This window comes from Lepidochelys olivacea, assembly GCF_965140295.1.
Source record: "Lepidochelys olivacea isolate rLepOli2 genome assembly, chromosome: 7".
Lineage (NCBI taxonomy): Eukaryota > Metazoa > Chordata > Testudines > Cheloniidae > Lepidochelys > Lepidochelys olivacea.
The window spans coordinates 57,016,264-57,029,235 of record NC_140417.1 but is presented as its reverse complement, the minus strand read 5'-3'; the positions used below and the strand labels follow the sequence as shown (position 1 = coordinate 57,029,235).

General features: G+C 46.5%; 1 protein-coding gene across 1 annotated transcript in view; it reads right to left on the bottom strand.

The window, feature by feature from the left end:
* The window catches only part of TLL2 (tolloid like 2), a 182,534-nt gene that overhangs the window by 46,184 nt on the left and 123,378 nt on the right, over positions 1-12,972 (bottom strand). Inside the window, exon 8 of the mRNA XM_084632912.1 lies at positions 3,032-3,156. Coding sequence (XP_084489038.1) covers positions 3,032-3,156 — 125 coding nt within the window. The remainder of the gene's footprint in view (positions 1-3,031; positions 3,157-12,972) is intronic.

Below are 12,972 nucleotides of genomic sequence, written 5' to 3'. Positions count from 1 at the left end.
GGCAGGAGACCCCACATTTCAAAGCGTCTATTTCACCCGCAGGGTTCAAAAGCTGCATGTGAATACACACAACGTGGAGCAGATATCAGACTGCTGCTCGACTGCTCTGCATTTCATAAACCTTGTGCCCACTCCCGTTCTAAAGTAGGGTCTGACCCTTGCTTGGTTTCCCCAGCAACTGTGAGGCAGCCCCCAAGAATCCTTCATTAAGCAGGAGCGCTTTGAAAGATTTGACAAGATGGAACATCTGCCTCCATTTCTCATGCAAATGCAATGAACGCTACTCGGCCTGGCACCCCTGACACTGCTTGACGCGGCGGGTTGCTCACTAATTTTTCAGCCTTGATCACAATTAGAGGGGTGGGTTGGAACCTGGAGGTGAAGAGAGACCGGCCCCATTCAGGACACTTAATATATGAAAAAATGTCATCACCCAGGCCAGAAATCCTAATTACCCTACAGTACTTTGACCCACAACTTAATAGGCCAAACAGGAAAGATGACCTGCAGGCAGCAGCTGTGGGGCTTGGATGTACAAATGTCTTTGTCCTACTGAATGGCTCATAAGGAAGTTTAAAGGTGAAGACACCAGGATGGAAAAGTCACAGATTCCAAGTAGAGACACAAGGTGAGCGAGGTCATCTCTTTTATTAGACCTGCTTCTTTTGGTGAAAGAGACAAGCTTAAAGACGAGAGAAGCTGGTCTAATAAAAGATATGACCTCACTCACCTTGTCTCTCTAATATCCTGGGACTGACATGGTTACAAGACCGCAAACAATGCAGGTAGTAAGTTTGTACATGCTAGATGCAGGGGCCTCAGAAGTGAAGCCAAACTCCTTGTAAAACTACTCGAGAGCAGCATGCAGCTTTTGAACCCTGCGGGTGAAACAGGCGCTTTGAAATGTGGGGTGTCATGCCCCAGTCAGTCATCAGATAAGGGGGAAAGGCATGCCCCTCCTAGGGAAGTATTAGAAAACAGCAAATCAGATTCTAAAACTTCCGGCCTGCTCTCCATTCCTAACAGAAATAGCTATCAGCCCTGAGAAAACACGAGCTCTGATGAAACCACCAAGGGCCATCACACCGCCCTTTTTAGCTTCCAAGTGCTCTACAATGGAAATCAACTTCTCCGCCCAGGCCCCACCAGTGTTTCTGGCAAGTATCATCACTCCATTCCACAGATGGGAGGAGCAAGGTACCCAGAGAAAGTGAAAGCCCCTGGGCCACAGAAAGAGCTAATCTCCCAGCTGAGATTACAGCTCCTGAGGGCTGATTCACAGAACTGTGTCTGCACTGCTAGTCCACACGCCCGCAAATGCTGCATGCCTGAAAGGTCTGCCAGCTCCTGGGGCCAGACGTGGACGTGCTCACCGGACTGGATTTAAAAAAATTCACATGGGGGGAAGGTGCTGGTCTCCTAGTGCCAGAGCCTGAAGGCTTTCACTTGTGGAGCAGAGGGAACGACCAACCCTCATTCTCCACACATCTGAGCTTTCCTGGCAGTACCTTCTCTTGGGGCTGTAAAGTCTCCATGGTCTACGCCATTCCCGGTCACATCACGCAAAAAAAAAAAAAAAAGCCAGTGATGAGGGTGATCTGCGAGGCGGATGCTTCAAGGAGACTGACTGAAACCTGCTATTTTTTGTTACCAGAACAGCAAGTCACTCTGGAGCCAGTCACCTTGAATCATCATTGATCGCTGGAAGGTTGGCTCGAGGAATATCTGACCGTTTGGGGGCATGTCCCAGGTTATCGGGCCTACCCACTATGTGGCTAACAAATCGACACAGCTTTTCTGAGTGGGGGGGAAAAAAGAACAACCGCTCAAACACAAGTTGCCTCCGGTGGAGAGATCATTACAGGGCACACATATCATATTGCCCTAATTACACGGGATAAAGAGGATGATTGCTTTCAGCTAAACCGCAGTGCAGGTTGCAGGGGAATTAGTTTTGAGCTCGCTAAGTGCAATTACACAGTAATCTGCAGGATCATGTAATTACCGTGCAGATACTGGGTACTTACCAGAGAACAATAAAGGAGAGTTGGGAGTTACTTCCTAAAAGGTAAACATTCCCAGAAACACTATTTGCTTATTAGTCACGAAAGGGGATGCGATGGTGGGGGAGGGGTATGTTGAATTTACTTTCCCTTTACAAGTGACCAGCAAATGCTCAAAATAGGAGTGAACATAGTGCAGAGGTGGTAGTTCAATATCCCAGCAGCAAGAGCCCAATAAGGGATTTTAGCATGGCAGGGCAACAAGGTAGGCAAGTTTGACATTTTTCCCTTTTATCCCCTGCGATGTGGAGTATGCAGCACGTTACCCAGCAGGGACGGTGCCCATGGAATAGTTCTACCTCCTCTCAGACTGTGACCCCGGAAGACTCAAGAATTGCCCCCTCCCTTCTAAACCACCACCATGGCTACTTCCGACAGGAAAAGCGGCTGCCCCCTTAGCAGTGGGAATTTGGAAAGTGCCGTGGGGTGGGGGTGAAAAGACCATGCTTTTAAACAGACTGGGCTTTCTCTCCCACTCACTTAGATGCCAAGAACGAGGAGTAAGAGCTCCCCTTCCCCTCACCAGATTAGCAGACTAGGACAGCCTGGCCCGAAGGAAACAAGCCGTGGAAGTTTGGTCCCTACCTGGATAATAGACTCTGAACAGGATGCAGCAATGCACTTTCTCTACTGAAAAATGGTTGGGGAGGACAGCTTGACTTTAGCTTCCTTTTCAGCAAAGCATGCTGGGAAGGGAAGGAGTCTAGGGACCTATCAAATGGAGGCACTACCACCTCCCAGTCACTGCAGGGGAAGAGAGTAAAGAGTTCTAAGCCTTAAAAAAAATCCGGACTACTGACAAAGTCCTAATAAATGTTCAGTTCCCCCAGCTTGAAGCACTTGGACGGTCCATTTTCTCAGAGCTCTTTCCTCAAAGGGATCGTTAACATACTATTGAACTCCGGAGCCTTCCAGATAAAGCATGTGTATGGAACAGAGCTGGAGCCATCTGCACTGACCATATTTACCTGGGCACTTGTACAACTTCCTCGCCTGAGCAATGTCCCCCTGACTCAGCCGAATGCGCTGACCAATAGTTGGCCGAACCCCATTGTCATCTCGACGGGGAAGGATGGTGTCCAGGAAGACCCCTCTGGAGAGAGAGAGAGACAGACAGACAGCAGTGAAGATGGCATGATGTACTGAGGGCAATCATGGTTCAGTATGAGAATCCCATGACCACATACTCTGTGCTAGCGGGAAGGGGGAACAGAATCTGACTGGACAACGTATTTTATGAGAAATTTCTGCTTTGACATTCATGTTCTCCCAACATGATAGCTCTCTGATAGCTTCCAAATGCGCAGGCATCTCTGCCAATTTAGTAAATTCCTCTCTGGGACTAGCAGAGGCTGCGGCTGCTTCTATTTCAGCACAAACACTTTACTTACCATAAATCAGAGAAAGCAATAAAATATCTTTTTACAAGGTTCACATCAACATACGCCCACTGGACCAACAATAGCAAAGATTGGACAGCATGGCCATGGGAGCAGCGTGGGGAGTCCGTGCTTGGGATTGTGCTCATAGTGATCATTGCGGACTGAGACTACTATAGACCTGCCATTCTTAGATGTTAAAACCAAGAGGCTCCTCTGCTCGTGTCTAACTCATCCCCACTCTTGGTCCCTTTGAGCTGGCCAAGCCTCCGAGCCAATGACACTCTTTGTATCTTTTTCCCATTCTCTTCTTTGTGCTTGCTTCTATGTTGTCGTTTATTCTCAGCATCCCTTCCCCATGTCTGAGACCTTGATTCAACACAGGATTTAAGCACATGCTTCGCTTCCAGCACGCAAGCAGCTCCACTGAAATCAACGTACTTATGGTGCAAAGGTTTTTAATGCAAAAGCTACTTCAATGTAACATTACAGGGAGGCAGTGGAGCCTAGTAGATAGAGCACTGGACGGGGCTTAAGAAGATCTGGATTCTATTCCCAGCTCAGCCCCCGGCCTGCTGGGTGACCTTGGGCAAGTCACTTCACTGCCCAGTACCTCATTTTCCTCATCTGCAAAAGGAGGATAATGATACTGAACTCCTTTGTAAAGTGCTTTGAGATCTCTGGATGAAAAGTCCTATGAAAGAGGTAAAATGTGGGGAGAAAGTCAGAAAATGGAAGTTTAGGGTCTTAAAACTAAGTTAACTCAGCCGTACTACCCATCACTCCAAAATACATTCTGAGTCTCATAGTGCAGATTGAAGTGACATGTTTGAACAGAGATTGTCAGTTCCTGGGATATGGCTTGTCTTCACAGTCCTGAGGGGAACCTGAGGAAAGGCAGGGCTGAGAGCAATAAGATTATTGCAATCCAGGTAGGCCCAGGTCCAACAAAGTGTTAAGGTAGGTGTTTAACTTCAAGCATATGAGTCATGCCACTGATGTCAATGGGACTATGCATGGGTGTAATTACTTTGTTGGCTGGGAATGTTGGAGAGTGTGGAGGTTTTCTTTGTTTTAATTTGAATAAAGACAGGCAGAGTAGTAGTGATTAAAGTCGGTCAAAAATTCCTTCCATGTTTTTTCAACAGAAAACATCTTTCGATGAAACAAGTTTTTGTGAACAATCTTGTGTGTGAATGTTGAGGTTTTTGCGGAAAAAAACAATTTTCATATTTAAAAAATAAATTGCCAAAACAGGCGAATTCAGTGATGTTTCTAAGCAAAGGGTGCCACTGTCTATCATGACACATTTGTCCGTTGCTAACTTTGACCAACTTTAACGCTTCAGGCTGAAATTTTCCTTGCCCGGTGTCTGCTCTGGGCTGAATTTGGATAAGAAGCTTGAGCAGAAACAGTTCCTCCATTTCTAGGAATAAGGTTACTGGAAAAACAGGTAGTTTTGCCAATAGTAAAAACTTTTTTGACCAACTCAGGGGTTTGTAGAATAATCTGATATTTGGCAAGAGGGTATTTCTGGGGTCAGAGAAATGCCTTTTTCTGTCTCGATGGTCAAATCTGGAAGGATTTTAAAGTTATAAGTGAAATTGTCCTATGCACATGCTCAGTAGGAGTCATTATATGCTTGCTCTTAATTGTTTGAAATGCCCATGCAAATCCACCTGCAATGCCCATGCTCCCAGGTCTCTCCAACATCATACACACAGAAGCATCAACCAAGTCACTGGCAGAATGGAACCATCTCCTTCCAGGGTCATTGTCCACCATCAAAACAACCTTTGGCCTAGAGGAAGGTGCACTGGGCTGGGATCCAAAAGACCATACCTTCTAGTCCTGTTTTTTCCTCCAACTTAATTCTGTGCCCTTCACAACCCTTACTGAGCAAGGTCCTACTTTAGGAGTTAATCTAGTATAGATTTCGCCCACTTTACAAATGAGGATGTATGACATCGCTTCTGGCAGAGCTCAGAGTAGATCCCAGAGGTTTCATATCACAGACCCAAGTCTCATCGACTTAGCCACACTGACTTTCAGAATGAACATGCTACATCTATGTGCTTGGCTATGGTGTTCAGATGGAACTACCCACCCTCAAAGTGTTCTGGCACACAGATTAATAAGCACTATCTAAATGCAAAGCATAGCAACTCAGGAGTCCTAACTCCCAATCCCCTTCTTGAACCATTAGTCCACACTCCCCTCCCAGAGCTTGGAACTGAACCCAGGAATCCTGATCCTCTCCTTTCCCTCCCCCACATTCACCTGCTGTCTAGCAATGTTGTATAACCTGATGGCAAAGAGTGTTGTAACTCTTGACTGGCTAGAGGAAATATTCAATAACCCTCCAATCACTGGCATCCACTGCTGCTATCTGCTAATTAATTACTGCTTTAGTTCAAGTGGTGATACTCTTAGGATTAATGTGAGTATGGTACTTGGCACAATACAGTGCTATATCAACCCTATGAAGTTATTAACTACGCTTAAGAAATTATGAGCATTCACAACCCCAGCTGAGGTCAGTGGAGCTGTGAGTTTTCAGGACCTCTGGGAAAGTCAGTTCTTTGATATCAAACTGGGCACCCAGAATTATTAGACAATCCTGCAAATTGTGGCCTAAATCTGCATCTGATTTCCCAGGTGTAAAATGGAGACAATACATCCCTACCTCCAGGGTCAAGTCCAAAAGGATATGCAGAACTTTATGTTCAGGACAGGGTGTGAATGGCGCACACAAAATAACACAAGAAGCCACACACTGAAAAAAGAAAACAAATATTGAACAGCTGGGCACTTCCCCACCTGTGTACTGATTGGGGTGGGAGTCTCAGGGAAAAAATAGTCCGAGAACGTAATTAAAGGCTGAACTGTAATGCAAGGGGGCTTAATGAAGGTGGAATGGGAGACCTTAATTCTACTTTTTGACTGTGCAACTTTAATGTTAAGTTTTTGTCTGGAATACAGGAAGATATCTTTGATGACTCACTACTTGTGGGTCTTGGTGGGGGAAGAGGGCATTGCTTTCTAATCCTGTCTTCCTGACTAATTGGCTTAACACATTCCTGTGTGTGCATCAGCCTGCGTACTAGAAAGTACAAGTCTGGAGCCACATTGCGTATCTTGCACGACATTTCCTCATGTGCAATAACCAGCGTCCATTGTTGTAAAATATATTTTGCCCTCATTAGGGGCTCTTATGCCTGCAGTCAAATTCCCATTGCCACTAACGCGAATTCTAACTGGGGAGGGAGATGAGGTTGCTGATCCACAGAGGATCGTGTGCCACTAGCCAGAGGAATTACCCCATTAGCTCAACTGACAGCAGCTCATGACTGTAATGCTGGAATTCTGGGGTTCAATCCCCAGTGACACCCACTACTGGCAGCTGTTACATGGTGACTCAGATCCCTACTGTCTGGCACTGTCTCATGCAGGCCCACTGACAGCAATTCCAGGCGGCAGGGCCAGGGCTGTCCCTAGGGTGGTCCTGGGCCCCAGAGTGGAAATGACAAATCCGTCCCTTCTGGGACCGACCACACTGGCCAATAGTGCTGGCCCACGGGGCCCCCCAAAGCGCAGAACTGGGAGCGGTCACCCCAATTTGCCATACCCTAGGGATGGCTCTGCCCGAGGCTGAACAGTCAGTGGGCCTCCTAGAAAGGTCTGCCTAACATTTGGGCAGTGCTGCACCTGTGCTGGCTGGTGCCTAGCGAGCTGACAGCTGTGCTGCTGGGCGCATTCTTCCACATGCCCGCCCAGCTGCCTTTGCCACTGCCAGAATCACCACGCACACACCTAGCAGCCCTGTGGCCTGCCTGGGCGTTTAAAAGGGCCCTGGGCTCCTGGCAGCTGCTACCATGGCAGTGGCCTGGGGCCCTTTTAAATAGCCCAGGCCCCTGGACACTTGCCCCCTTTGCCCCTCCTGTCAGCGGGCCTGGTCCCATGCTTCCTTTCACAGTGGCTCTGACAGAGTGGGATATGCCAGTATCAGACTGTGAACTCCTTTTTGTCCCACAACCTCCATCTTGGATTGTAACCTTACTGTCATAGCGTGACCTCTGTTTGGGGTTAGAACATCCAGTTTGGATTAAGAAAAGGAGTACTAGTGTCACCTTAGAGACTAACCAATTTATTTGAGCATGAGCTTTCGTGAGCTACAGCTCACTTCATCGGATGCATCCGATGAAGTGAGCTGTAGCTCACGAAAGCTCATGCTCAAATAAATTGGTTAGTCTCTAAGGTGCCACTAGTACTGCTTTTCTTTTTGCAAATACAGACTAACACGGCTGCTACTCTGAAACCAGTTTGGATTAGGGGCTTGGAACCTAGTTGAATGACTATGATGGAGAAGCCATCAAGGGAGCAATCTAGGGCTATCAGTTTTGAATATCTCTCACCTAATGGCTCATTGCCATAGGACAATGGACTCAACACAGGAGCCTGACTGGGAGAAGGGTCTGGCAGTTCCCAGCCAGCGCACATGGGCAAAAAGGGACTGAGTGTATTTAAAAGAGGTTTCTCTGAGCAAAGTGGCAGTGGCCACAGTCACATGCCAGAAGACTGGACTGAGGAGGGAGAGACCAGGCCAAGCCTGAAATGATGACCAGATCTTTGGGGGAGGGTGTGTCTCAGGATCGCTGATTATTTTGCAAAGATCAGTAAAGGTGCCTGTGGTTAAGAAGTTCCTTGGCGGAGCCTACGTCCTTCGCTTGTCAGAGGCGTTGTCCCTGAGGGGGTTACCTGAGAAGCTCGGAGCACCCATAGAGAGGTGGAACTCTGAGGGAGCACGTATAAGCAACTGGAGGCTCTAGAGGGCTCGGGCACTGGTTTGTGGGTTCAAGGTGGCTGGGCAGGGCAGCCCACATCTTAAGAAAGGGTATCAGACACTGGGTCTGCACCTGGGAGCGTGCCTCAGAGCCAGCAACAGTGGCCAATCACCACTTAGACACAACGGGCACAGAGGACTGTAGGATACAGTGTTGGGTCCCCTCAGCGGAATGGTGTCCATGCAGAGAGGAGCTGCCATTAGTGGGTGTCACTGGGGATTGAACCCCAGAATTCCAGCACTACAGTCATGAGCTGCTGTCAGTTGAGCTAATGGGGTAATTCCTCTGTCTTGGCCAGGTTGTGACAGAGGTGTATGGAAATAGAAGTTGTCCCTGGTCCCCGGAGAACGTAGCCATATGAATACAGAGCTCCTGCTACATTATTAATTAAAAAAAAACAAAAAACGCACCGCCACTAAGTACTTGAAAGTGAAGAAATCAAATTCCAGACAAATGGAGTCATGACCATCATTAATGACAGGTACCCAGTACGTTGTACTTACAAAGCATCCTATGGATTAGGTATGACAAAGTAACAGGGAAGACTGCTTGTCATATTTAGGCACTTAAATTCAATGCTAAATTACTGCACTAACTCCCTCATTGCTTGCCTTGTGCCAAAGGAAGGATGCGTTGCACTGGGGTGTGCAACTAAATTAGCAGCATCCTCTATTACACCAGGAAGGCTGGATGACAAACTGCTAACTAAAGTTTTACCATACAGATTGTGTAGAGAAGTCACTTTAAAATCCCAGGAAACAAAGTCAATCTTCAGAACATGAATATTAGAACTGTTTCAGAGAACGGAGCAGAGATTGCTTCACCCATCACTGAAGCGAAGCCACCTCTGGTGGGGAACAGGGCAATTTTCCAGTAGTGCACCGCAGCACCAGGCAGTAGTTTAGGACAAGAGGAGAAGAATGAAGAATCCCAATTAAACTGCACGAGAAGTTCAGCAAAGCAGAATGCAGCCATCCACCCTGAAATTTGCTCAGGGCACAAGGGTTAACACACTACTCTTAAAAAAACAGCAGTGTGAGCAGGATCTCAATGTTGTCTGGTCTAAAAGAAAGTGCTTGCAGCATTAAGTAGGTGTCTAGAAGCGAGTCATAGCTGTTCCCACAAGCCCAAAGCGCTGCTGTACGGCTATTCCATACCCTGGCTCCAGGCTGGGATGGGAAAGGAACGATTCCATTTTCCAACTCTCAGCCACCAAACACAGTCCTCTCTGCACAGCTTCATGCATCAGCTGAGAATTTGGGCCACACTTTGCCTGCACCTTTTCCTTTCATTAAAAACAGTCACAGGATATGTAAAACTTGCATGCCGGAGCTGCCTGCTTACTCCAGATACAAAACTAATGCCCACAGAAGTGCTTAGCGCTCACTTGAATTATTGCAAAAAGACCATTGCTGGGTCAGGGAGACAAAAGGTTTAGAGAACAGATGAAAAACACACAATTATATTTCAAAGAATTATTGCCATTTTTGGCCCTTCAATAGTCTGAAGAGTTCTGGATTTCGAGGGATGCAGACTAAGGCATCTACAGTATAAATGGAGGTAATATCTTAATCCTGCTTTTGTGTGAGCCAATTCTTACCATCTGAACTCCACTGAACTCTGGAAGGGCTCAGCAGATGCCCCAAGGGAAGAAAAGCTGCCTGCTCCAGGTTATCTGACACAAAGACATCTCTGAATGCAGTAAGCACCTTTCCCGCACCCATCCCCAGGGCAGGCGACGCTACTGCACATTTCATAATTCTTCCTGCTGACCACAGCGGATTTTAATCATGCACCAACAAGAGAGCAAAGTAATAGGTGTGGCACGTCCATAAAACTAGAGAGGTCAACAAAAATATTTGTGTTAAATTTTAGCAATGAAGAACACACATGAAAGGGGTCCTCTTTCCAAGTGAAAAGATGCAGTAATTAATAATCTGCAATAATATTAATGCAATAAAAAGGTTTGCAGTGTGGATGTGCTTGAAAGAAATGGATTCCATCTTGCAAACTCTGGTGCACTGGACTAATTGGGAGTTCCAGGTGCACCAGCAGTGCAGTACCGGGAGATAGGGGAGAGCTTTCCAGTAGGTCAGACACTTCACAAGTCAGTTGCAGAGCTGAATTGGTGGGTAATTTTTTAACACTGGCTAAAGATTCCAGATTAACAGCCCAACAGAATACAATCCTGCATTCATGGAATGGGCAGCAGGAGTACAATTTTTCCAGCACTGCCCTCCATGCTGACTGAAGAGACCACATGCAGGGGAGAGATGGGAGCTGAGTATGTATGGCCCATGCAAAGATGGACCCCCTTCTTTGCAGCTTTGATGATAATTAGCTGGAGCAGGAACTTGGAAAGAAAGCCGCAGCTCATTCACAAAAGCCACTGACCACCATCATTTTGGGTCACTGTACATATGGGCTGGATGCAAAGGCTCTGCATCCCATCCGCAGTCTCACCAAACCCTTGCTTCCAAGCCCTTCTGAGAGAACCTTACAACAGTTGAGGTCTAACTCGGTGACAATAGGTGGTTAAAAAGTCAGACATCTTTGCATATTGTGCACTGGGCAATCAAGCATTCTGGCAAGACAGTCTGAATTTAAGTCTCCCCCTGGTTCGAGCAAAGGATGAGATGATCATCTCTGCTGCCCTAAACATATGGCTCTGGAAATTTAAGCGGAAAGTGCGTCTGGTGCTCGGGATATGATCTCTTTGGGCAGCACAGTCAGAGAACGTGATTTTGAAAACACTATTGAATATAGTGCATACTACCACAAGATGTCCCTCTTCAAATCAATGGGACTGAGTATTCACAGCAATAGGCACGACACACAGTAGAAACTGTTTAAAGAACAGGACCTTTAGAAGGAAAGCTGCTCTGACTGGGACCTGCAACCTTTGACCTGTCTGTAAAATGCCACTTACACCTAGCACAACTAAACAACAGTGATCTGATTTTCAGCGGTACAGAGAACCTACAGGTTTGGTGGAAACTATGGGTGCTCAACACCCGAGGAAAACTTTTATTTGGGTGCCTAACTTTAAGCACCCAAGTTGGAAATGTTTCAGAGTAGCAGCCATGTTAGTCTGTATCCGCAAAAAGAACAGGAGTACTTGTGGCACCTTAGAGACTAACAAATTTAGCTGAGCATAAGCTTTCGTGGGCTACAGCCCACTTCATCGGATGCATGCAGTGGAATACTACATACATGCATATGGAATACTACATTCTTTTAGCTAAATTGGAAATGTAGGCCAAAGATTCTTATATTCACCTCTCTCCAACTAACCATTGAAAGGGGAAAGGAGTTAGCAACTTCCTCTCTCCTTTTATAATTCTACAGTCCATAGTCATAAGTCTGTAGTGCATAGCACAGGGTACTTGATCACGTACAGCAATAATAAAATAATTGAAGTTATTGATTGTATTTACAACTTAACTTCTATCTTAGCAAAGTGATTTGTCTGGGAGTGTTAAGGAAATAAAGCTTAATGCATTGCTGCAATTCAAAAGCACAAGTCTGAAAACCAGGAAGCTCAAAGCTAAGTTCAGAATTATCCTCACACACAACCATGCTGTGTAACACTGAAGTCCCCTGTACAATAAAGGAGTTGGTTGGATTGTGGGAGCTGGCATCACACACTTTTATCTACATACTCATCACAGCATCTGACTCTCAGACACTTAGCTCAATATCTTCTAAAAAATAATTTTCCTCCAGTCTTCCACTTACAGTGGCAGGAGAGGTTTTTGGAACAAGTCCCTTTTCAGACAGAAGAGATTTTGAGTGCATGCGGCCCCTGGAATGTGAATGTCAAGGTTTACGTTACTAATCTAAGTTTCCTTGCTGAGGCAATGGTGTGCCACTGCTTTTGTAGAATCAATGACACCGCTCAGAGCTGTGTGAGCAGGAGAATTATGTCAGGTCACTGCTTGTTTACACACATGTAAATGGCTCTTCTTGGGCAGGGACGCTTGGCACGGTCTTCATTAACTGAGCTGAAAGTTCCCCAGGGATACCCCCCATAGCCGCCCTCACTCCACCCAGCTCAGAGCACAAGTAGGTAAGTTTCAGTCATCAGCATCATGAACCTCTCAACAAGTTGTATTTTTTAGCTTGCTAATCATGACAGAAGGATAAGCCAGGATTCCAGCTCCTAAAAATGGTGATGTCTTGTCAGCAGCATCTTTGTTTGTTTGTATTGTCCTGTAACATGGATGGGAATTCTGCAATTGTTTAACTTGCTCCCACAAGCTTCAGCTACATAAGGACCCAAAATGGACTACTCCACCAGTGACAGCCATCCATTCTAGCCTGCACCAGTGGTGAGTTGCAGGTCCTAAAGTCTAGACAAGACCAGTGGGGGCAGAATTGGGTCCAGATATATGGGCCCAATTCCCACCGACACTCACATTTTGACCTTCGCTATCCTTGCAGTGGGAGGAGCAAGCTAAGAGCACTCAGAGTCACTTCAACTGGGGAGGAAGGAGAGAATGCCGACACCGGCCAGGAAGTACCTGGTTTCTCTATAGTATATTTGGAGGTCAGGTCTTACGGGTATTTGTGCAAGGTGGAGGTCAGGGTAGTGGGGAAGAGGACAGGATTTGCCCATGTTTCCACTGAGTCATTTTTATGTTTCTGCTTTATGAAGCTCGCCAGGCAAATTCCTGCAGCTTGATA